The 25494-nt window shown below is 43.5% G+C and overlaps 1 protein-coding gene across 1 annotated transcript in view; it reads right to left on the reverse strand.

The window, feature by feature from the left end:
- Positions 1-25494, reverse strand: part of FGFR3 (fibroblast growth factor receptor 3) — a 73516-nt gene that overhangs the window by 9961 nt on the left and 38061 nt on the right. Inside the window, exons 4-10 of the mRNA XM_077814674.1 lie at positions 17925-18094; positions 12795-12918; positions 12158-12348; positions 6213-6363; positions 1821-2007; positions 680-826; positions 452-573 (exon numbers count right to left, since the gene is read on the reverse strand). Of these exons, the coding sequence (XP_077670800.1) occupies positions 452-573; positions 680-826; positions 1821-2007; positions 6213-6363; positions 12158-12348; positions 12795-12918; positions 17925-18094 (1092 nt within the window). The remainder of the gene's footprint in view (positions 1-451; positions 574-679; positions 827-1820; positions 2008-6212; positions 6364-12157; positions 12349-12794; positions 12919-17924; positions 18095-25494) is intronic.

Here is a 25494-nt window from a genome sequence, read left to right on the forward strand (position 1 = left end):
GGCCCTCATCCCCCAAGTAGATGAGCACTTTACAATCCTGAATGGATTTTATACTCAATATCCCTGGGAGATAGGGAAGCATTATCCCTATTTTAAAGGCAGGGTGCTCAGATAAAGGGTAGATAAAGTGACTTGTCCAACGTCATACAGGAAATTTGGGGCTGAGTTAGGAACTGAACCCAGGTCTCCTGTGGCCAAGCCCAATGCTGTATCCACTTAGCTATCCTTAACGTAACACTTATCACTTCCTGTGACCCACCCTAACATGAACCTGTGGAAACAAGCATCAGTTATGGAAGCCAAAGGGAGAATTTGGCCTTAGGTTTGCTCTTCTTATGTAGTCATATTTTTAAAATAAAAAACAAACCCCAAACCAAGATTAATGCCAAGGGCAAATGCCTCTCTAACAGCCCCACCTCCTGCCATTCCTTCATGGTGCTGTTCTCTGTACCTTTTAACATCTTGACAGCTACAGTGATGGCCTTGTTTGGTTTGTCCTTATCGATCCCAATCGCTTCTGCCATCACCACTTGACCAAAACAACCTTCACCCAGAGGTTTCCCCAGAGTCAGGCTGAAGTGACAGACACAAACAAATGAATTAATATGTGTGATTGTGCTGAGAAGTGGAATGAAGACAGAAGAGCGACACGTATATTCAGCGTGTGGGTTTGACTCACCGAGATCTCGTTAATTCCCACTTGGGATCAGCAGGCAGTTCGAGCTCCGAGACATTCGCTAGCATTGGCCCATCGCTGGATGAGAGGCGGGTGATTCTGACCAGCGGGGTATTGGAATTCATGGAAGAGTTAGACTCCAATGACACCTGCTTGAATAGAGCAAATAAAATGTTATTGCCAACTGCCTCTGTGTCAGATACCTGCAAATGTGCCTGAAAAGGAACCAGCCAAGAAAATCAGTTTGAACTAATCTTTGTTTATTGAAGACTTACAATAAATTGTAACCTAGAAATTAAAAGGATCAGTCTCACATTATAGGAGTGTATATATCTAGACATGCAAAGCCAGATCCTTAGCCAGTGTAAACCAGAGTGGCCTCACTGAACCCAGGACTCCATTGATTTACACCAGCTACATCAGTTTATACCAGCTGAAGTTCTGGCCCATATACATGGGGTGTGTTTGTGTCCATGTAGTCAGTCCCAGCTTTCCATTCCCAGTCCTTAAAAGCCAACAGTTTACAGCCAGAGAGGCTGAATCAGCAGGGTTTGCAGTCCTTTTTAATTCCTATGTTTACTGCTCTGCAGTGCCAGTCACTGATGCATGACTGGATGGGATTTTTATTGTACAGAGTGCCATCATTGTCCCTTGCAGAAAGAAGGCCCAATCCTGGACCCACAGAAATCAGTGGAAGTTTTGGTAGCGACTTCAGTGGGAACACGTCCAAGAATACACTTCTCCCACTCCTCCCCTTCACGCTGGCTAGGGGAGCAGGATGGTAGATTATTCTCTGGAAGGTCAATTTTCCCCAGGATGATGTTACATGTGGCCAGCAGGGCTGGTTTAAAGGTCTGTTTACTAGGTAAGCACAGGTCTCTGTGGAATTGCTGGCCTCTGACAAACAATAATTGCAAACTAAAAAGAGTTAACTGGCACACACTACGTTTTCACTGAAAAAAATAAATGAATAAGTGAAACAAACTGAGACACGGGGCCTGACCCTTATTCAGGCAAAGGCCCTGCTGACATTAATGGGATTTTTGCCTGAGTAAGAAACACAGGGTCAGATTCCTAACATAGAAATGAAATGTAAAGGTAGGCTGGGACTATAGGGGGGATAGGAATCTTGTATCTACTTTCTGTTACCTGTCTCTTGAGAGGAAATTTGGAGACTTTCTGTACAGTGGGGGTGTTCATGGCTTTTTTGTTGGGCATTTTCATCCTACAGATAATCACGACGACAACCACCAGGATGAAGAGAACAAAGCCAGTCCCATAGCTGAGGATGCCAGCATAAACGGAGCCAGAATCATCCATCTCCACTAGCTCTGTAGAGTAACAAGAGAGAGAAGTGAGGAGCGAGGACAGGCGACAGCAGCCAACATGTACACATGCAGTGTGAGAAATTCAGGTAGGACCTGAGCAAAAGCTCACTGTCACCAATGGGAATCCTCCCGTTGACCTCAGTGGGAGTTGGATCAGGCCTAGGTTGGACACATCTTTGTATATGCGTAACCCCATTGGGCTTGACCCAGGAGCCCCCCCAAACCCAGAGCTCTGAATGCCTACAATGGGTGTTTTGCTTTTGCAAACAATGCAGGATTGGGCCCTTCCTCTATTTCACTCATTGGTTTTGAACCCAATGCTGGCAACAGATGTGCCCCAGACAAGGGATTAATATGACAACTCAAGCTAAGATTTCAGTTTATCCCACCTGAATCACACCTGTCTCCAAAGTACAGTGAGGTTAAAAATGTGATACTTGGGTGAGGATAACTGGGAAACTTGGCTTAATTATACATTAATATATTATAATTCATAATGTACATATTTTGTTTGGACAAGTAAAAGGACAGATTATCCCAATTATTTTAGCAAAAATCCCACCTCAGGATTCCAGAAGGTCAGAACTTCCCGTAGGCCCATTGAACAGTAATGAGCCCAATCATTTTGATGGCTATAACATAATTAGCATTATGCACTCAGAGCTCAATTCTGCAACCCCTCCTCAAGCAAAGCACAAATCAAGACTGATTCCCCATCTGCTCCCTTCAGTCCAGGCACTTCTGAATTTACAAGGGGGCAAAGCAAAACCAAAATCATACTAACAGAAAGAGGATGCCCAATGGTTCTTTAATCAGCAGTGGAACGCCTTATAGTGAAATCACTATTTTCTTTCACACCGTCACTTCACTGTGGGCTAAATGCTGAGCTGGGTGCACGTGACTTGAAAGCAGCCAGGCAGCTGTACTTGTGGGCGCAGTAGTGAAGAAAACTCATGGGGGAACTCTACTTCTTCATGGGAAAAGGGGATATGGAACCACTCAAGCTCCACCCCAAAGCCTATTGATTTCAATGGGAGTCTTTCCACTGACTTTATTGGACTTTGGATCAGGCTCTCAGTGGCTGTGTCCTTGAAGGAATGTGGCAATGCAAAAAACGGGGGTTCTACCCATAAACAGGGCATGGCTATCGTCTACATATACACTGTGCGGCAAGCTACATGGCTGTGAGCCAGCTTACCGGATGAGCAGAGAACCTTTGTACAGGGACTGACCCTGGCAGGAGCAGAGCTCTGCTAACCCCCAGTGAAGTCAGAAGCAGTTGAGGGACCCCACTGGATCAGGCCCTATACCCAAAGGGCCAGGAGTATAGATGCTATGAAATACTGTTGGGATGGTTCTGCTGCGTTTGATCACAGCCCCAAGGTTCATAGCTCTGAAGTCTCTGATCCCCTTTTCTCCCTTTGCTGAAAGTGGAAGGGTCACTGCTATGGTGACCAGATGTCCCGATTTTATAGGGACAGTCCCGATTTTGGGATCTCTATCTTAGATAGGCGCCTATTACTCCCCACCCCTTGTCCTGATTTTTCACACTTGCTGTCTGGTCACCCTAGTCACCGCAGACTGACTACAATCTGCATCTCTCTAATCGTTGGTGCAGTCTGGAGCCCACATCCCAGTTTGCTGCACCTGGAACTTCCTTGCATCCGAGTTCACTATAAAGTTCCACTTTAGCTGGGCTTGTTTCCTCTCTCTCTCTTTTTTAATGTTATGAGTTCATACATTTTAAAACCAATGCAACAATTTGATGATACGATCTAGGCAGATTCTTATAATAATATAAACCTCCGAACGTAAACCAATAGAAACGTTTTTTAATCAAGGGGATGGCAGAAGCGGAAACAGAATCAGACACCAGCCATTTCAGAGAGAAGAACCAGCAGATCCCACTTGCCTCAAGGCTCGTCTTTGAGGAGATACTCTGACCCCTAAAAATGGCAATTAACATGAAAAAAAAATCACCAATTCAGTTAACGTCAGGGTTTAGAAATGCCAAAGTTTCTGGTTCAGAAAAATGTTCTGGGGCACGTCCATTCGCACGGGCTACCAACAGTGGTGGTGGTAGGGAGGCTCAAAACGTGTTTTATAACCAGGGAATTTGAGAGAATAAAATTTGCTGCCCATTCAATGGACTATTAAAATGAGTATTACATAAAAAGAAAAGGCTGAATTTGGGTCTGCTTCTGCAACTGTTCTGGGGCAGAACCCCCATCAGCTTCAGGGGGGATGCTGCCCGAGGAAGGACTGCACCTTCCCCAAGCAGCCCAGCCCACACACGAGGCGTTCATGCATTTTAACACAAGGCCAGCTTTCAGGGCGTGGGATAGTGCAGGCTCTCTCATCAGCAGTGCAGATCTCTCTAGTGCATGTTCTGAACTTGTCCTATGCCAATGTAACTCTTGCACATTGAATGAGCACAAGATGTGGTCATCTCGGCCTCCATTTTCAGAGCCTACATAGCTTCCATTCCCTTCAGTTGGTGCTCAGAGCATTAGTATCTCTGAAAAGCAGCCCAGCAGTGCCTGGGAGCCAGGACTCCTGGGTTCTGTACCTCCATCTCTACAAGTGACTCTCACGGTGATCTTCCATTTATAGATGAGCAGGCTGAGAAATTATCTTGAAGTATGAATAATACTCCATGCCTAAATCAATGGGATCTTGAGATGTTCAGATCATTATCATCTGTAAAGTGCTTTGTGAGCCTCAGATAACACATGAAACATGTCAGTATTTAACATGCAACCACAGTTTGGATTAGAGATCTGCACAGCAAACTGGAGAGGAGAGTTCTTTCTGCAGAGAAGTCGACTAAAGATCAAAACTCACTGCTCCATGTAATGCAGAGTTTGCAGAAACTTGGCATTTCTAAAGTGAACACTGAAGCATCACCAAGAGGAAAGAAAGGGGACAGCGCAGAAGGAAATACCTGGTAGAACCGTCAGCCAAGCAGAATGATGTGAAAACCCAATAGAATTCCCAGCGAGACAAGTATATTCCCCTGCATCCTCAAAAGTAACATTTCGCAAGTACAGAATTTCTAGCTCCTTATCCGTTGTGTTAACACCTGCCGTCTACAGAGGAAAAAAAATACACATATATAGAAAGAGGAAAAACAGAGGATAAGCCACATTCCCAGCAAGTTTGAGGACACCACACGGATTTACAGGCAAATTTCAAAAGCAGACGAAGATTTTTTTTGTTTGTTTTCAGTGGCCCATCTTCCACATTTATTTATTCATTCCCATTTGCAACCTGTAGTAAAAGCAAAAGGTTCCCTTCACCAGGCTCTTACTCTGTCCCACTAATGAAGCATGCAAGCAAAAGCATCAAAAGGAAAAACTGCCCCCACAATAGGACTGACTGTTGGTTAGCAGGGTGAGTGTGGGGGGAAAAAAGCAGAGCTTGTAAGAAAAAGAGAAAGAAGAGATGTAGAGAGGAAAGAGTAAAGTGTTGACCAGATAAATGGTGACTTAATAAAGAAAAATATTCAATCAGGAGGACATTTTTAATGTCAATTTCAACACCAAAAGCTTATCTATTAATAATACAGCTCTTGATGTGAAAATGTAATTCTGGATCATCATTAGAAAGCGTCCTTTAGGGAACATTCCTACATTATCAGGGAGATAGACTGGCTGACTTGCCTCCCACTTTATAATTAGTTGAAAATTTTCAAGACTCAGGCAAAATTCTTCTGGAGTGTAAACCAACAGAGTTAAACCAGGGACTGACTGGACTCTGTTGTTCTCTACTTATGTGTTTGCCTGCATGATCTAATACCGATGTTAATTGTGAATAACTACTGGAAAGGAAAAAGTCTGGTTACTGACTATACTAATATGGGCAAAAATCTTCAAGTGAATTTGATTTCTTAGAGCTTCGAACATCAAAGGTCATTAGCATGCAATCATGTTATCAGCACTCAGCTGTTAGGAAGAGAAAGGAATACGAGCAGAAAAAGCTGATAGCAAAATTTGACAGTCATTTTATTGTGGGAATTTTTCCATTGCAATTGATGTACAGGCATTTAATTCTTTCAAAATAATTAGCAAGGAAATAAGGTAAAGCCATTCAGCATCAGTTGACAGGGTTTAATACAAAATGAATAGTCATTTTAATCACTAGCGTCTTAAAATGTTAAAGCTCATTCTTGCAGTTGCTAGGGCCTTGGGACAGAGTCTATAGTTTACCTGGTTTTGGTTTGCGAATGTGGAGCCAAAATGGTTTTTCGGCTATGCCTACGAAATTGTTGGCTCTACACAGATATTCTCCTTCATCTTGTTCTGTCACATTGAACAGATTTAGGTTAGCATCGGCTTCAGCGTTTTTACTGATCCAAGACTGCAGGAACAGACAGAAACCTGAACTTCAGTAAACCAAACAATACCTCCATCGAAGCTATGTTAGCTTAGGACTGATTGAGCATGACCATTTTATACTTTAATTTCTGCTCACTTTACTCACGTGAGGAGAACTACTGAAGACTTGAGTGAGCAAAGTGACCTGGATGTGGCCCACTAACAGCGCACAAGTTCACTCCTCTCCTTTTACTGGTGCTTCTCCAATTAAAAGGCAAACATAATCTTTCTTTTAAAAAGATAATTACCCTGTCCTGCATCTAATGGCAGCCAGGAAGCCAAAGATTCTATGGTTTCTTAATAACGCTGTAGACTGAAGCAGCAGGAAAAGGGCTTACATGGAGATTTGTGTTTGCAACCCAACTCGGCAAATACTGTTTCAATTATCAGGATTCCAAAATAGAATCTGGAGACAAAATATAAGCAGTGGCAGTCTGAAGCCGACTGCTGACTTTGCCTTTCAGAAATTAGCTGTAACTTTTTCCACTTCACATAGGAGACTCTTCTTTACTAAATAAAGTAGTGCATATAAATCAATCCAACTTCAGACCATTAAACGGGGTTTTATTTCTTGTCTTCCAAGCTGCTGCAATGGCACATAGGTTTGTTTCTAAACACTTGTTTTTCTTTTGTCTGAAACTGTGCAACCCTGTTGGATGGTCTCAACACATGCCTGAACGGCTAGAAAAATACCCCTTTCAATTCTGGAAGATAAAATGAAGTGATAGCGCCGTGTTATTCCCCTGCCTGACCCAGTCTACAGCCACAACGTTCGGGTCTGATTCCGCAGATCTGACTTGCAAAAAGGACTGCAGGATCAGCTCCATAATTAGGAACTTAAGCTCATTCCAGAGGAGCCTAGGGTTCAAATTCTGATGTGGACTTTGCAGTTTCAGGCCCCATCTCATTGCTGATATTCACACTTCGCAAAGTTTGTTTGAATTCATCTTTAAATTGACGAGCAAGCAAGTTTCCTTGCTGCTGCTTCATTATTTATAATTAAACTCTCTGTGTATTGATCGCGAGGGTACAGTTTATCCTGGGCTAACACCATCCCTTGCTGGAGACTGGAATGAGGAGTTTTCAATCCCCCTGACTGGCACATGGATAACATTCCTCGGCGCATCCTGCTAATTCCTCCTGTGTTCTACAGAATTCTTTTTGTTCGCAGATTAGGCCCAGCTTTGTGGTAACTGATCCAGATGGCAGTTTGGTTTTGTTAAGCAATTTCAGAACGGATTAAAGTGTAGCATTAAATTTAATGATCAGGAGAGACTGTGCTCCCCCAGAGCCACATGTAGAGGGAAATTCTGACATGCAGCTCTTCCTTCCCTCCTGCACGAAAGGGGCCTCAGTGTGCCATCCAACCCATATTCTGGACTCCGCAGAAGCCCCTCTGCTGGACTAGGGTTTTGCCTGGAATCAGGAGACTGGGCAGCCTCATGGAAGTGCATCACGTTCCTCCAACCTGGTGGAGATTGCGCTGGAGAGACTTATAGCCAGGAATCCCTTTTAAGGCAACCATGGCCATGGGAGATCTTAGTAGCATGACTCCAGCAGAGCCGCACTGCTACGGACTGAGATTGGAGCCACTGTCTCCTCCCACAGGAGCAGAACAAACCCTGCTCCGTAACAGAATAATGTGGGGGACGCTCCAAAGGGAAGGGGCAATTCAGCTCCAAGATATTAGCACTTTGCCTTATCTTTAGCATTTTAAAAATAACCCATACAAAGACGAGACTGACAAAACCAAACCAAAGCCCAGTATTTGAGCACAATGATGCGTCCTGAAATGGAAACACTCTGAACCCCGATGCCATAAACCAGCGTGAACACAACCAGATGCAGTCACGATTAATCAGAGGTAGCAAGGATACGTGTGCTGCTTCCATTAAATAAAAATAAAATCAAACTTCTGTTTCCAAACGCCTGCCTGTGCTCACACCTTTAAGAAGGCATAGCTCACTCTGTCCAAGGAGGAGAAGGCATTTGGCAGTTCTAATAATCTAACACCTCTGCTGCTCAGTGTTTAATTTTTAAACACTATTTATATGTATAATTCTTTGCCACAGCAGAGTAGGAGCCTGGGTTTGTGACACAATCTGCTGTTTGCACAACTTTGTGAACTTCCAGAGGTAGCAGCAGTTTGTTCTGTAAGGACCACATAGCGGACTATACCAAGTGGCACGTGACACAGCACTTGGTACTTTGCTGTGAAATCACTGGGAAATTAATACATGCATATTTTAAGCAAATCTTTATGCACAGCCAGAAAAACAACAAGCTTTATCAACTCGTGGTGCCAAATACTGAAGAACAGTCTCCAACCGTTTCTTCCAATGTGTGAGTTCAATCTGGGTAATGATTTCCAGGGTCTCTGGCTTCCATTATCATGTAACTGGCTGAGTTACAGTACTGTACATACAGCCTGATCATTCTTTAACTTCACATGTAGGAAAAAAGTGTGCCTTGAAACTGACAATATGCTGGATCTGCTATGTAAAAGGGACATCATCGGGTTGACAATCAAGGGCCAAGTTCTATTCTCAGATACAACTGCAAATCTGGACTAACTCCAGTGAGTCCTATGAATTTTAAATGTACTTACATATAGCACCTCAGTAAACTGCGAAGAGTTTTAAAAGTAATACACTTTTTATGGTTTCCACGGTTTTCTTTTTGCATTTGCTCAATCCAGGAAAATGGACCGGTTGGTTTTAGTTTTGTTTGCTGTCGCTGGGCCGTATTCTCTCAGAACACTGGAAGGCCCCATTCAAGAAATAACTTAAGCACATGCTCAAATTCATTCCTATTCAGCAGAGCACTTAGCACATGCTTAGCTTTAGGCTTCAATGGGACTTAAGTGCTTTGCCAACTAGGGATGCTTTCCTGAATCTGGGCTTGGATGAGGAGTAACTGCTTTATGTCGCTAGTATGAGGAGTGAGAAGAGAATCAGGCTCATGGTCACATCCTTGTTCTCAGGCATGGCGCCATGTGGTGTTATTTAGGGTGCAAACACTGTGGAATGGTTATGTGTTAAAATTGGGGTGTATGTGTATGCACACATGTATGTAAACATAGATTCATAGATTCATAGATATTAAGGTCAGAAGGGACCATTATGATCATCTAGTCTGACCTCCTGCACAAGGCAGGCCACAGAATTTCACCCACCACTCCTACAAAAAAAACCTCACACCTATATCTGTGCTATTGAAGTCCTCAAATTGTAGTTTAAAGACCTCAAGGAGCAGAGAATCCTCCAGCAAGTGACCCGTGCCCCATGCTACAGAGGAAGGCGAAAAACCTCCAGGGCCTCTTCCAATCTGCCCTGGAGGAAAATTCCTTCCCGACCCCAAATATGGCGATCAGCTAAACCCTGAGCATATGGGCAAGATTCATCAGCCAGATACTACAGAAAATTCTTTCCCAGGTAACTTGGATCTTACCCCATCTAAAACCCATCACAGGCCATTGGGCCTATTTACCATGAATATTTAATTACCAAAACCATGTTATCCCATCATACCATCTCCTCCATAAACTTATCGAGTTTAATCTTAAAGCAAGATAGATCTTTTGCCCCCACTACTTCCCTCGGAAGGCTATTCCAAAACTTCACTCCTCTGATGGTTAGAAACCTTCGTCTAATTTCTAATCTAAATTTCCTAGTGGCCAGTTTATATCCATTTGTTCTTGTGTCCACATTGGTACTGAGTTTAAATAATTCCTCTCCCTCTCTGGTATTTATCCCTCTGATATATTTATAGAGAGCAATCATATCTCCCCTCAGCCTTCTTTTAGTTAGGCTAAACAAGCCAAGCTCCCTGAGTCTCCTTTCATAAGACAAGTTTTCCATTCCTCGGATCATCCTAGTAGCCCTTCTCTGTACCTCTCTCCATTTTAGGTCAAATTTCACCTGACAGCATATCATTCATTACAACACAGTCCGCACAAGTGTCATGACTCTCTCACCCATTTGCTTACCCACGGTATTTATCCAGGCTAGTGTACATAATCAGGTAAGTTCTGACAGTTTCAGTTTGGGCTCAAACCATTGCATAGCTGTTCAAGACACTTTCCTATTCTTCTTCCAGAAAAAAATGGGGGGGGACATTTACTTTAAATGACATACTTGTGATATTTTACTGTAAAAAGGGACTTTTACAGCCAAATGTTCTGGCTTCGTGTGCCACTTAAAGATAGTTTAAAAAGAAAAAAGGAAAAAAAAAAAGATATCCTATCTGCCCAGATTACTCTCATTATCCCTTCCCCTATAAACACTGGAACAATTATATAAGGGAAACTTGGAATGCACAGATGATGTGATTTAAACAATACTTTCCCCCCTAGGACCTGTGGTGTTGAACTGTTGCTGCTGCTGGGGGGGGGCTTTGTTGTGTTTTAGAATTCCAGTTTCGAGTTTGTTTATTAATATCTAAATAAAGCTTACTGTCTCACTACGAATGAGAAAACCTAATCTTTGGATTGAACTCTCAGTGTAAGCGCTGTACAGCTACAGGCAGAGACTGATTTTTGAGAAGAACAAGGGAAAGGAAAACCAACCCCTCTAACTTGTATCTTTCCTGATTGTAAACATTTAGGGCAAAATTTTCAGATCCACTCAATAAACTAAGGAGCCTAAGATCATGTTCACAAGTGACACAGGAGTTTAGGAGCACAAGTCCCATTGAGTTTTAATGAAAGTTGGGTTCCTATCAGCCTACAAGTCACTATTGAAAATGCTACCCTTAACGGCATTTATTTGCCCCCTCATCTATACACTTGTGGGTGGTTTAACAAATTGTCAAATAATGATGTCACCTGCACAGTGCTGTATTCACCCCAGTCCTCAGCTCTGAGCTCTGTGTCTCTCCTCTCCCCCACACTACCAGCTATAAATTTCACCAATGAAGCACAGTAGCTAGTAATCATTGCAACTCTGACTGTGATAGGGCAGTCACAGTCAGAGGCAATACTTAGCTGTAATTAATCTAACATGACACTAGATATCATTGGTTGTCTCTCATCAACATAGGTACCAAAGCCTCATCTAGCTGCAAAAACATGATCCTAAAAAGGCAGAACATGGAGTTCCTGACAGAGCAAGGCTTGGAACACAACTGTTTTTTACTTCTCTTTCTCTCTCTCTCTCTTTTTTTTAAATGCACAGATTTAATTAAAAGTGAAACTGTCAAGGTTTAAAACATGGGCCAAACTTTGATTTCTGCACAGAGGTCACTGAAGACTGGATTTGGCATCTCATTTTTAAACACAAAAGGAAGATTCCTTACCTGTATTAGTAATACAGCAAATTAATAGAGCTGAACATAAAAACCATCTCATCTACTTCGCCCATTATGGCTGAAATCTTGCCCCCGCTGAAGTCAATGGCAAAATCCCCACTGACTTCAATAGAGTCAGGATTTTACCCTATGGATGTACATTTTCAGAAGGTCTCCTGAATTTTATGCCTTCAAGCTTTGTGACTGGTTGTTTTGAACAGGCACCTCTATCCCTTGGCTAACTGGGGAGTCTTCACATTCACTGCCATGGAAGTACAGAGCACACCCCTATGGATTAACATGAGGATCCATAACTTTCTAGCAATACTGTATTAGCATGGGACAAAACAGGGATCCATTTCTGGAAGGTAACATTTCTGGAAATCCTTGAAATATCTAAGCAGTTCAGATGGCATCACTGAGATACCGAGACCAACACAGAGGAGGCGTTCATCCTCCCTTGTATGAGAAAGCAAACAGCGTCTACCAACCTTTAGCACCGTGACATAGGGAGTTCCGTTGGATCCATATTTACTGCCGTTGACTTCCACGTGTTTCAGCCACTGGATGTGAGGCTGGGCATCACTGTACACCTTGCAGTGGAATTCGACATCGCTCCCTACCACCACAGTCTGGTTGGCAGGCAGTCCTGCCTGGAGGATAGGCCGGTGGGGTGACCTTTCTGAAATGAAAAAGGGGAACCTGTTTTTAACACCTCTCCCCACTGAACATGTCTGCGGCTTTCAGCACCACTACCAGTGTCTGCACAGGAGCTTGGACTACAGCTCATGAAAGGCACTGGATGAGCAATCCCAGAGAACACAGCTCTTTGCTCACCCACAGAAAGGGGGTACGCCTGGGGAGCTGCAGCATAGGCTTCCCCGACACTGCCCCAGTCAACATGCCTCAGTCCTGAGCAGGAAGCATCACGTCCAGGACAGTGCATTCGCTCCTTGAACGTTCGCTGAGCATGAGTGCCAGCTGAGTTTGTGGTCATGGACCTGCATCAGTCACTTCAGGGGACAGGGTATATGATTAAGCCCAAAATCAACGTTGCACAGAAGCCATCAAGCAGCCACTTGATGACGACTGCATATCAGAAGTTAAGAGGAAGTAGAGAAATCTTACCTAATACATCTAGCTGGTAAGTGTGCCTAATGCTGCCATATTTGTTCTCTACAACGCACGTGTAGTTCCCTCGGTCTGATGGAACCACGCTCTCCATCACTAGGCTCCACTGCTGATGCCGTAACTAGAGGGAGGAAAAAAACCCCAGCCAAGCATAAGACATCACCAGCTAATATTTCACTGGACCATTACAATCAACAAACAAATAGCAAAATACAATGGGCCTCATTCTTGTTTATTCCCACGCCTCTTTCACCCCCACTCTGCCAGCGTGACGGGGCTACAGCACGTCTGTAAGTGTAAATTATGACCACCTTAAGGACAATTTACACTGCCTGCCTGGTGTAAAGTGGTCCTTATGTGAGAATCAAGCCCAGTGAATCAACTGAACAGTGGGCTGTATAACAGGCTCTGATCCTGCCTGGGGCTGTAAGTGTTCCCATAATATAAATAATGGGCTGTAAGCCCATTGGGGCATGGACCATCTTTTTGTTCTATGTTTGTACAGCACCCAGCACAATGAGGGCCGGGTCTTCAACTAGAGCTCATAGGCGCTAAGGTAAAACTAATAATTGCTAGCTGCACTTCTATCTTGTGCCTTTCATCAGAGGACCTCAAAGTGCTTCCAAGACATTAAATAAGTTAGCATTACATACTCCAGTCAACTGAGGGCCAGAGAAGTTAAATGGACTCCATTAGCTTAAAGAACTACACCTTTGGGTTTTTTTTTTGGCAAATCTTTAACCTACTTGTGTTACCAGTAACACCCACCCACCGATCAGTAGAACTGAAAGAGACCAGGGAGAAAAAAAAATTATATTTTTTACAGTTTGTTTACTCTGGGTATTAGGCAGCACTTGATGTACAACCAGCCTCACTATTTCCTTTATATCGTTATCTGTTTCCCTTTCTCATTGGGTATGTCTTCCGTTGGGTAACAAGTGAGAGACACACATTAAAAACCCATATGAAAACCATGAGTGTAAAGCCCAAAACTGTCAGGGTGACACTGGCTCAAGCGTAGGACATGAAACTATCTTTTTTTTAATTGATTGGATTTCAGACCAATGGTGTCCCCTTTAAGTGACTTGGCCAAGGTCACAGGGGCCCATCAGTTGCAGGGTTGACAATGAATGCTGTCATCCTTGCATAACTCACTAGACAACTCTCAGTTAGTTAAGTGAGATCACATATGTGGGTAGCACTGAAAATCTTGAACTGATGTAGAAAGCAACTGTGAGTCGTCAAGACTCAAAGTGATTCACACACACACACACACACACGAGCAGAGTCCGTTAACCTTCCCAAGCCTCTAGACATGAATTAGAAGCCACCTGCCCCCAAACAGCTATCAACAGTATTTTAACAACGCGTTTTGGAGCAGAACCAACTGACATCAGTGATGCCAGTTCTGCACACAACAGAAGACCAAGGGCTGATGCAGAAAATGAGTGTAGTCAACTGTCAGCACTTTTAGCTACAACAGGTGAATTCAAACGGAGCTGCTGTAATTGTCTTTCACTAGTTGTTTTCTGGATCCCCATGCCTTGTTTTAAAGGGATCAGAGCACAATTAAACTGTCAAAAGCAGTGTTGCTGTACTGGGCATTGGGTGTAAGGTTTTAATGGAGGAAATCACGCTCTTGCCATAAAGCTATACTTTCCCCCAACCTTTTGTATCTCAGCATCTGCACAAGAAACAGTCTTGACTGGCCCACTTTCCTAACCTCGTTTCTAAAGTGTTGACATCAAAGCATGTCACTGCATTTAAATGTATATGTAACAAAGACAAAGGTTTTGACTGCAGAAAGGTTTTGGCTGCTGAGGATTATGGGTCCAGTTCTGCCCCCTGATATCCAATGGGCTCTTGCAGGACTACATTCGTGCATCTGAGGGCCTAATCCGGACCAAAATTTCACTGTGATTAGAGCATCTCGTTACTGGCCCATCTCTTCCTGATACTCTTCCTGGAGATTCCACTGGGCAGTCTGTCATGTAATTTACATGTGAAACTGTACCAGACTTTATGCCAGAACTTTGGAGGGGAGGAAGGGTTTTTTTTCTCAATCTAAACCTGTTAATGACCTATCTCTATAGTGGCTTGTATCATAGCCTTGCAGCGGCACACCCCTCTTTATCCTGCTCTCCTAGACATTTGTAAAGCACCCATCATGTTAGTATCTAGGATCTGAACTCTGGTAAAGCTTGGCTCCTGATACGAAGCACGTGGCAAAGCTGTGTCATGAACCTAGATCCAAACACTCCAAACATCCAGCCATGTGTCTTGCCTATTCTAGACATAAGGTGTCCATCACCTCATTGTATGGGACTTGAGTTCTGGGGAAACGGGGTCTGAATACAGATTCAAACTGGCGCAGAGCTGTGTTTTGGTCTGGAAAGGTTTTTTAAAAACAACTAAGGAAAAGTTTTAGTCGAAAGCTGAGTCCAGACCCAAGGGATCACACGAAGGATGTTCCCAATTTTGGGCAGTCACTGTACTTGATAAACCATTAGAAACATGAAGTAACTCATTGCAGACTTTAATCAAATCAGTGAGATACTGGAAATCCCTCTGGTTTATTTGGTGTTGTCATTTTTGGCTCCTTGTGAGACAAACATTTGCAGACACACTTAAAAACTCAGCCTATGTTTGCTAGACTGGTATGCAAGCCGGTGCAATGGTCTGGGGAAGGGATAATCCTCAATCTCCCCCACACCAGCATGCCCCCACCCACCATTCCCTTCTAGGGTCATTTAACACACACAGGCTTATAATATTATAGATTCCAGCAAGGATTTAACTATTAATTCTCTTTGGGAAATTTCATGTGGTAAGTCATATGAATTTCACTCCTCTGCCATTTAAGGGTGAACTGTATATAATTTATTTCATCCATGTTTGGAAGTCTTCTCTTCTCCCCCTTTTGAGTTTTGATGCACATTAGGTGGTATCTAAATGCCATTTAACAGAGGCAAAAATTAGATGTTCGGATGGGATATTAAAAAAAAAAAAAAGTCCGAGCTTGCATGTTGCAAGTTCCAGCTTTCTTCTGCTGGCCACAGATTTCCCAACAGCAGAGTTTAAACTATTCTGAACTCTGGAGAAAAAGAGAAAGAGGAAATGTTAGTTTGTGATTCTAGGCTTTGCAGGTTAATCCACAGCTGGTGTAAACTGTCCAAGCTCCACCAGCTGTGGATCTGGCCATTCACTTTTATTGGGCCTAAATCCTGGGATAGAAACTCAATTGTACCTGGAGAGTTTAATCTTCAATAAATGATACACTGAACTAATTTATTTTTTACTTTCTTTCTGGTGCAGAGCCTCACCTGATATAAGTTGGCATATCTACAGCAGACGAGGGTATCTATCTAAGCTCTACGAGGGTAGGGGTCAAGAAAGAGAGAAACAGAGTGATGTCTCTGTATCTAGAGATGAAGAGAGATCTGTGTCTAGACAGACAGAGGGATTAAACCAATAGGGCTGTAGCAGGCCCCACAATGCCTCTGATAGCTTTTTAAACATTTCCTTATTGCTGGAAGGTGCCTCTAGAGAAAATAAAGTGCTATGATGCAAGAGATGTTACTGTGATGCAGAGGATGAAAATTCTCTATCTGAACTCAAGGGTAGATTCAACCCACAGAAAAGTGGGAAGTGGAATTACTTTTAACTTTAGGTTTAATTCTGCGAGCATAATTTAGTGCAGCTGTCATCACACATTTTTGCATAAAGCAGTTAAAACTGCACACGCAAGCCTGGAAGCAGTTCATGACGATCTGCACAGCATGTAATTAGTACAAAATGTGTGCGCTGCACTGGGTGACTTGGAAATGTTATCGGTCATCCGATCAGCTGCAAAGAGGAGTTACCTCCTTGATTCTCAAAAGAACAGGAGTACTTGTGGCACAGATCTAGAACTGCCTCTGTGCCCTCAACCTTGTCAACAAACCACAATGTGCTGATTAGGAAGCTTCAAAGGTTTAAGTGAAAATCATATTCAGCTCTTCCAGGAGAGCAGCCTGAGCGAAGAAGGACGAAAACAGTCTGGAAAAAGGGAGATTTTTCTTTCTTGTGACTCTGCTGTGTTTATAACCATCCCACCAGTTATTCTGTTCCCCAAAATGGTAAATGGGAAGACATTTGGTATACTACTTGGGGGGGGGGGGTTGGAAATCAAGAGCAACTGATTTTCCTGCTAAGTTACTACCTTATTTTGATGTACAATTGCAAGGAGGCACGGAAAATGCTGGTCAGATAAGTCGCCTGGTTAGGCATTCATTTACTGGTTTTTGGTGTCTGTGGGCTCTGTTCATAGACATCATGGCAGCAATACCTTCGAAATCACACTGCCAACCTGTCCCTCTTTGGTATTACCCAAGGCAAAGGGGCTTCCATCATTTCACCACAGGTCAGTCATTTACATCACAAGAATGTTAATGACCACCAAACAGAACAGAGTCCTAGTATTTCTGCAGGGCTCGTGGTACATGTCTGAATGATGACAGAGAGAGGTATGCTTAAGAGCTTAGACCAGATTCTGATCTCTGTTACACAGGCGTAAGTCAGGAGTCACTTCACTGATTTCAGTGGTATCACTCTGGGTTTGCACTTTTGTAACTTGGATAAAAACCTCTTTGTACCTTGTTGATTCTAGCTCTTGCAGCTAGCACAGCAATACACCTGATCCGTTTTTATTAGGTTACTTTTAAAAAAAACTAGCAACACAAGCAAATGCTCAGAGTTGGCATTCCACCAAAATGGGCAGCAGCTAGTTTTAACAATTATTTGAACAATTAGTATGAATATCAAAAATATCCCCATTCTGGCACAGTCACTGTGGTTCATGATGATATACACCGATATCCTTCTCTCTCACTTACGATAAAGTTGCCAGGATTAGGGGCAGTACTGAGGGAAACGCAATTTGTACGTATTTTAGAAAAAACATCTTGAGCAGAAAAATGTCACGAGCCCTAATGGTCATGGAAATATTTACTACGTAAAGCCAGCGATCTCACGCTCACTTGCCCTGTCAGGATTGCTCAGTGAACTCTGGCTCCGATTGATCCATCAATAATAGATCCAGAGACTAATGAATACAGCACGGTCAAGATTAGACCCACAATGCCTTACTTTGATGCCCCCAATTCGATGTTCTCCCTTGAATTCTTTGCCATTTTTCAGCCAGTATATAGATGGGGTGGGGTTGCCTGCTGCAGGGCAACGGAAGCGAACGGTATTTGCTGCTGGCACTGCGAGCAGCTTCTTCTCCATCCTTTCTGAACGGGTCCAATAAGGAGCACCTGAGAAGTGAAAGACACAAAACAAATAGGCTTATTTCTGTAGAACGTAACATGAGGTGGAGCAGCTGCTTTCTAAGAAGCTTTAGCACATGTGGAGTGGTAACTAAATTGCTCCCTGCTGTAGTTACGATGAATTATACTGAAATACTTTCCAGTCAAATGATTCTCATATATTCGGACAGAGTGGTTGCATTTAAGGACTTTGTTTACAGACAGGTTCTGCTCTTGGTAACACCAGCGTACATCTGGAGTAACTCCACTGCAATCAACCAGTGTTGTTATTCCAGACTAGGATCAGAATCTGGCCCTCAGACTCTACAAATGCATCCATATAACTTCAACAGAATGGCAGCCAAGAACTGTGGGTGGCAGGAAGGTGTTGGAACTGCGAAAGCAGTGAGCCAAGGTAAAGTAATGTTAGCAGAAAGCACTGGAAGAGTCTGCCTCTAAGTGAAGGGGATTGTATCCCACCCCCCAACAAAAACAAAAGACAAAAACCAAACTCCAAACTGGTTTATCATGTTCACTTTCTTAAACTACAAGTGGTTTTAGTTTTAAGGATTCCTATTACCGTTGAACAGGGATAAGTGTTAAATACTGCTGTTCACACAAGATACTTCTATAATCTGCCTAAGTAGACAGCAATGTTTCTTGGCATTGCTACAACCATTACATATACACATATTAAGACACTGGCAGAAAACTTATTACATTGTGTGTGTGTGTGTGGGGGGGGGGGGAAGAGACGACCCACACACAAAAAGTCTCCCAAAGTGTGATTTCTGCTTAAGGAAACATTACACAGTTGTATTTCTGGGTGTTTTTCATGTCACCCAGTGGGTTACGTTCTGCCCTTTAATGCATACGGCTCCCAGTGAAATAAGGGGGAGACACAGGCATGCAGAATCTGTCCCTAATGGCTTGCAGTGGTTGGGAAAAGAAGGCAAGGCTGGCGGCTAAGATGATAGATTATCTAAGTCAAAAAGAACTGTCCAGCAGCAGAATGCCAGCCCTGGAGATGCAGGGCATGTAAACCAGTTGTTGCAAAGAGCAAAACACCTCTCTGACACAGACAGGTACACCTGTGAGAATGGTGTTTGAGCACAGCAAGGCCTTTAAACTCCTCATGTGACCCTACAGGCAAGAGAACCTCCTTGCCTCCTTCCCTTGCTAACATTCTCAAAAGCACCACAGTGGCTTAGGAGCCTACATTTCATATGCCAAATCACCTAGGTTCCATTGAAAATCAAGTGTTTTCACTATTCCAACATCTTTCTGCCACCCACAATGAATTTCAATGACACTGAAAGTCAACGGGATTTTTGAAAGTGTTACGCAGTCTCCTTCCCTCTCCCTTTTTGAGTCTTGTCTCTTAAGACTTTTTTTGCCTCAGATTTTCCTTATTGCTAACACAAGTGCCGACACCTGGGTGGGAGCATTAGCACAGACAAAGCACTGTCTGCAATTTAGACACAGACAAGCCTAGAAATGCTTTGAGCAGGGTTTGACAACATGGGAGTAACATGCCAATGGCTGCCTAGAGAACTGTCTACATTAGGGCTCCAACCACTGAGTTAAATTCTAGGCTCTGTCACAACTTGATTGTATATCTTGGGTAAACTACTTCATCGTTCTGTGCCTCAGTTTCCCATCTGTAAAATGTGGAGGGGAACATCACTGACATTTCAGAGGCACCCAGCCACTACAGGGCTGAGGACCATACATAGACCAATAGGAAACCTTAGCTGGCAAAAAAGACTAGCATGGACGTAGCTTCACTGTACCTCAGACATCCTCTTGTGGGAGACATTATCACAGTTCCAAACTGCCTCCCAGGCAATGTTTCATCTCCACTGCTGGGTTACAGACAGCAGCACAATAAAGGAATGGCATCAATTCTCACCCAGCAGGAGGCTGCCAGGGTTACTCTCATTTATTTTTCTCAGCTATGATGTGTAATCAAGGCTTGCTGCGACAGGCCAGCCATGGGTCAATAGTAAATCGCAGCTACCGTCCAAAGGATTAGAAACTAGCTACTCTGTGTGCGCGCGCGTCAGCTCTGAGAAATGCTGCCACTTAGGTTTCCATTTCCATTGAAGCCCCCAATAATTCTGGGCCTTTGCCCAGTCTTGTATCTTCTCATGGAACTAGATGTGCCCAGACTGTAATCTCTAGAACTTCATGCTTGGCTTAGTCCTCGAAAACTTGACTTAATGGGAGAGATCCTCAGCTGCTGTAAACTGTTACAGCTCCACTGAAGTCACTGACTATCTCTGTCTATACCTTCGTATCATATGCATGGATCCAAAGAGTAGTACATCCAGGAAGTGCCACTTGTGTTAGCCAGGTAAACTTCTGGTGCAACAATTACACTTTGCATTTCCTCAGAGGGGTCTCAACACATTTAGCAAACATACCTGAATTAAACTGACTGGATGATTTTGAGACTAAAACTGTCCATGTCTAACATGGAAAGTCCTCCCCTCTTGCTGGTTCTTAATTCAGTATTTAATTTTAATTCCAGGAAAAAACTTTTAAACGCTGTAAAATCCCTTTGGGCCAACACCTAGCACTGAGAGTTATTTTTTCTTCTGTTAATTTGCCAGTTTACTCCTCCCCAAAACAGATTTCATGTTTCTACTTGTATCTAAAAAAATAAAAACAGGGCTGATCTTACATCATAGAGCCCAAGTCTATAACAGCACACCAACACTGGGGCCATGAAGTCATTTTTTCCTGATCTGGGTGCTGCAGCTTATCTAGTCTGAGTTACAAGAACTTGCTTGCAAATTCCTTGGGCGTTTGCATCACCTAACCTGCAAAGCTATGCCCCAAAGGACAAAGTAGGGGATGGGATTAATTAGTGAGCACTTTTCCTCCATGGCCATGTGCTGGGGGCATCACCCAACCTGCACCCCTATGCGCCACCCCAGAGGAAAGCTGCCGAAGACACTGTGCTAGCATGATGATCCCCAGATTTCAAGGAAGCACAGCAGGAATGGATATCCCACCCCTTCCTGCCCCCTTGGAGAGGTGCTAATCTCATCAGGCTCTTGCACTGAGTCCAGGACACAGGGGTGCAACCATGTGGGGAATGCTCTTTGCACCCTCTTCACCTTCATATGCACCCATGCAGAGCTGGGCACAATCAAGCTTGTAAAGTGAACTTCATCGATCCAAATGTGACAAGAATTTCATGATAACACATAGGCTGGGATTTTCAAAGGTACCTAAGGGAGTCGAGTGCCTGAATCCCACTGAGTCAAGAGTGCCTAACTCCCTTAGCCCCCAGCTGTGAAGTACTATAAATACGATTACAATCTGAAGTCCTTCCATTAAAATCACAGGGGTGGTTACTCTGAATTTACATCATTGTAACCAGGAGCAGATTTTGACAAAGTGACTGTCTCTGCTGAGATTAGATTTTCAATTGCTTAGTGCATAGCTCACTGAAGTGACATGCACCTCACTGACTAAGAGTCCTCACTATCTAATCTCCATTCCCTCCTACTTTCTCCAACTGGGCATAGCTTTCGAAGGCCAGAAGGGGCCATTGTGATCACCTACTCTGACTTCCTGTATAACACAGGCCACAGAACTTCCCCAAAATAATTCCTAGAGCAGATCTTTTAGAAAGACATCGTAACTTGGTTTAAACATGGTCAGGGATGGAGAATCCACCATGACCCTTGGTAAACTGTCCCAATGGATAGTTACTCTCACTGTTAAAAATGTGTGCCTTAAGCTAGCTGATGCCAGGGCCCAAGGAACTGGCAAGCAAGTTCTTGTAGCGTAGGCTTCATAAACTGGACCAGCCAGCATGCATTTTTAGCATCTGCAAACATGAGACACAAGTTCCACTTCATTGTAGCTGTCCTGCCTTGCTGGAAAGCTATCAGGTTGTGAGAAAGGCGGTGGAAACTGTAGACTCAGGAGTACACATCTCTTTATTTGCGGAGAACAGTTGTATAGTTTGCACTGCTCTCGACTCTAATTTGTTTTAACGCTTCATCAACCAGACTGCAGACCACATGGACCCAAATACTTCAACAGCCTTTCAACAACTGTAATCCTGAAGACTAAGTATTGAGGGCCTGACTCTCTCCTCATACATGCTTGAACAGCTCTCGTTGATTCCCGTGGGAGCTGCTTGTGCATCTCAGAAGTCAGAATCTGACCCTAGCAGCAAAATCACCCCCATTTCACCTAGTTTTTAAACATTACTATGCTGAGTAGACAGCTTAAGGCCCTGACTCCACGGGGATCAGAACTGTGCCAGCTACAACCGGATTAAAGCACGTGTAGCAATAAGCAACAACAACAAAAGGAAACGTAGGAATTGTACAGTTAATATGTTCTTTGGAAATCACGGATGCAGTAAACTTGGGTGCACAGCAAATGAATATGAGAGAGGTTTCAAATGCCATATAATAACTGAGGTGTAATAAGACAGCCACAGTTCACAGGTGCTGGGAGCTTTGTTGCTTTGTGAGTCATGAAGCAACAGACATGTGGGGACGCTTCATGACGACTGCTCCTTGCCAATGTTATACTTCATATGTTCTAGACCCCACACCCTCCCCATTTCTATCTTCCCAAATCTGTGGGGAGCAGGGCAGGCCAAGGTTGAGATCTAAACTTCCCAAGCAAAAGGAACTTCACTCAGATCAAAATTCACTTAAAGACGCGTTTGAATTTAATGAGAGAAGTTCAGGTTGCATCAATCACTGGCAACAAATACTGCCACTGAAACCCAAGGACATTTTATTGCTGGACATTGTGGGGATCAGGATTGGGCCCTTAAAGCCTGCAAGGCAGAGGAGGCAGTGCAGTGGGCACCAGCAGGATCAGGCCCACAGCGATTAAACTAATTGCTCTATTCCATGACCTACCTCCTTCACTGGAGTCCTATTCCACATGACTGCACATTCATAAAAGGACCTCTAAAATCTTGGGATCTCCTGTGCTGAAGAAGTCCCACCCCTGTGCAATTTGGACACAACTAGCGTCAGGCTTGGCCTGAGAATAAATATCCATGGCCAGTCTCCCATTTAAGGTGTGTTCATTCTTGCTATCCAGGGAAGCTGACAGAATACCAGCGCTTTTAGTTTAACTTGCACGTAGATAGTTTTTTATTTGTATGGGAGAAAATGCTGCTAAGTCTTCTCTGAAATGCAAATCACAAACCCCTGCGAGTGCCTTGAGCACAAAACACTGAGGGCAAAAAAGTGAAATTTTAAATAAATACCCTCTAAATTAACTATGGGCAGTAAATCTACATGCACTGTTGTGAAAAATGGAACAGCAAATATTATCTAGATCCTTTCCCACAAATCACATACTAAGCCTAATGATCTACTTTATTTGTTGAAGATTCTGGCCACCCATTCTATTTGAATGACTAATTAAAAAAAGAGGAGCGATACTTGGAATAATTAATGTAGCTGAGCGCTCATTTAACGATTAGGTACTGCCATGAAATTCTGCACTAGACAGAATCAAGTCTAATTGTGTAATTTCCCCATCTGATGCCTCTGAGTACACAGTCAGATTTAATTGGAGATTACACTGGTTCTTTGAAGGTGCTCCGGCTAGGCAGCAGGGACTCCGAATAAATAGATAAAATTGGAGGGGTAGGGGAGGTGGGTCTGAAAGAAGTTTTATTTTAGTTTTAGAATCAGCTGTGGATAATTTAGGTGCTGCAAGCACAGATCACAATTTGTAACTTGGCTGCAGCAAATCGGGTGTGATTTGAAGTTACAGAAGCTATTCCTAGATGTTTTTTGTTTTTTAAGGAGGGGTCACCTCCAATTTTACTATTAGGTTTCCATTTCCATTGAAGCCCTCAATCATTCTGGGCCTTTGCCCAGTTTTGTATCTTCTCATGGAACTAGATGTGCCCAGACTGTAATCTCTAGAACTTCATGCTTGGCTTAGTCCTCGAAAACTTGACTTAATGGGAGAGATCCTCAGCTGCTGTAAACTGTTACAGCTCCACTGAAGTCACTGACTATCTCTGTCTATACCTTCGTATCATATGCATGGATCCAAAGAGTAGTACATCCAAGAAGTGCCACTTGTGTTAGCCAGGTAAACTTCTGAGGATTAAAAGAAGATGGAAGTAGCAGAGAACTCTATGCAGATGCATTGCCTCAACGTTCTACAGGGTTTCTGCATCATGTATCTGTCCCGCTTAGGAGAGTCTTTGCTTTGTTTCCCAGCTCCGATGCTACCAGCCCCAATCATTCAAAAAATCACAAGTCAGGCGCCAAAAGATCCTGAGATTGGCTTAAAACCCACAACGTTAGAAAAAGAATACACTTGGGGTCGGATGGGTCTTATATTTCCCTTCTGATCTTGGAAACCTTTGGGGGTTGCATTTTCAAGCTTTTCTCTGCAGCTACAAGAGCTAGAAACAATTTAAAAACCAAAACGAAATAAGCTGAGAGTCTCACATTATCACATGACTCCAGGAACTGGAGCTCTAAGAAAAACTCCATGTATTGTGAGACTCCTGATAAAATTGTGGACTGAGAACGAAGGGTCACAATATTCTCTCTCCTGTGGGGAAAACCTGAGAGAGAGTGGGGAAGAAGCTCTGCCAGGTTCCCGTGGAGGACTCTTCTTGGGGCAGGTTCCTGTGGAAAGGCAAGGGGCTTGGGTCCTACATGGTATTGCTCCCTCGTGATCTGTGCAGATCTCTGTAAGAGGCACAGGGCCATTTGTGAGGAAGCACTGGGCCTCTGTACTGACCCCTGCTAGCGCTCTGGCTGCATGAGCCAATGAGGGTGGGGGAAGAAGGAACAACAGGCATCCCCCCAGATTGGCCCCTTTTCACACGTGCACATACAGAAGGTTTCCGCTAATAGTCAGCATGGTTTTCACTGGCATGTACCTACTGCTTTTTGCCAGTGGGAAGTGTGGGATCAGGGCAACACATAAGGCCGTGGGGTGAAGAACTCTGAATACATTGCCCTGCGAGTTAGGGGGAGACCTAGATGATCAAACACATCTTTTCCATCTTTGGCACTTACGATTACCATACCATAGATGGTCATGTGTCAAAGCGTCCCATACAGCAGCAAAGGGATTGACGACATGGTTCCCATTTATGCAATAAACTCAGGAACACTGGACACAGATTAACTGGCAGGTCCGCCTACATCTGGTGGAAAAAGCACTTTCACACTGCCACAAGCCACACGATTTCACAGCTTTCTGTTTTCGCACACTAGCCTAATTGACCATTGTATAGCCAAAGAGAATCCAGCTCTTCATAGCGAGGCCTTGGTGTAAATCTAGTGGTTACCTTCTGCTCTAAAAAAAGAAGCCCTGAAAGTCAAGGAAACCCAGAATATAAGCTATAAATACATGTGGCAAAACACGTGTGGTTTTTCTTT

This window comes from Eretmochelys imbricata, chromosome 4 (assembly GCF_965152235.1).
Source record: "Eretmochelys imbricata isolate rEreImb1 chromosome 4, rEreImb1.hap1, whole genome shotgun sequence".
NCBI lineage: Eukaryota > Metazoa > Chordata > Testudines > Cheloniidae > Eretmochelys > Eretmochelys imbricata.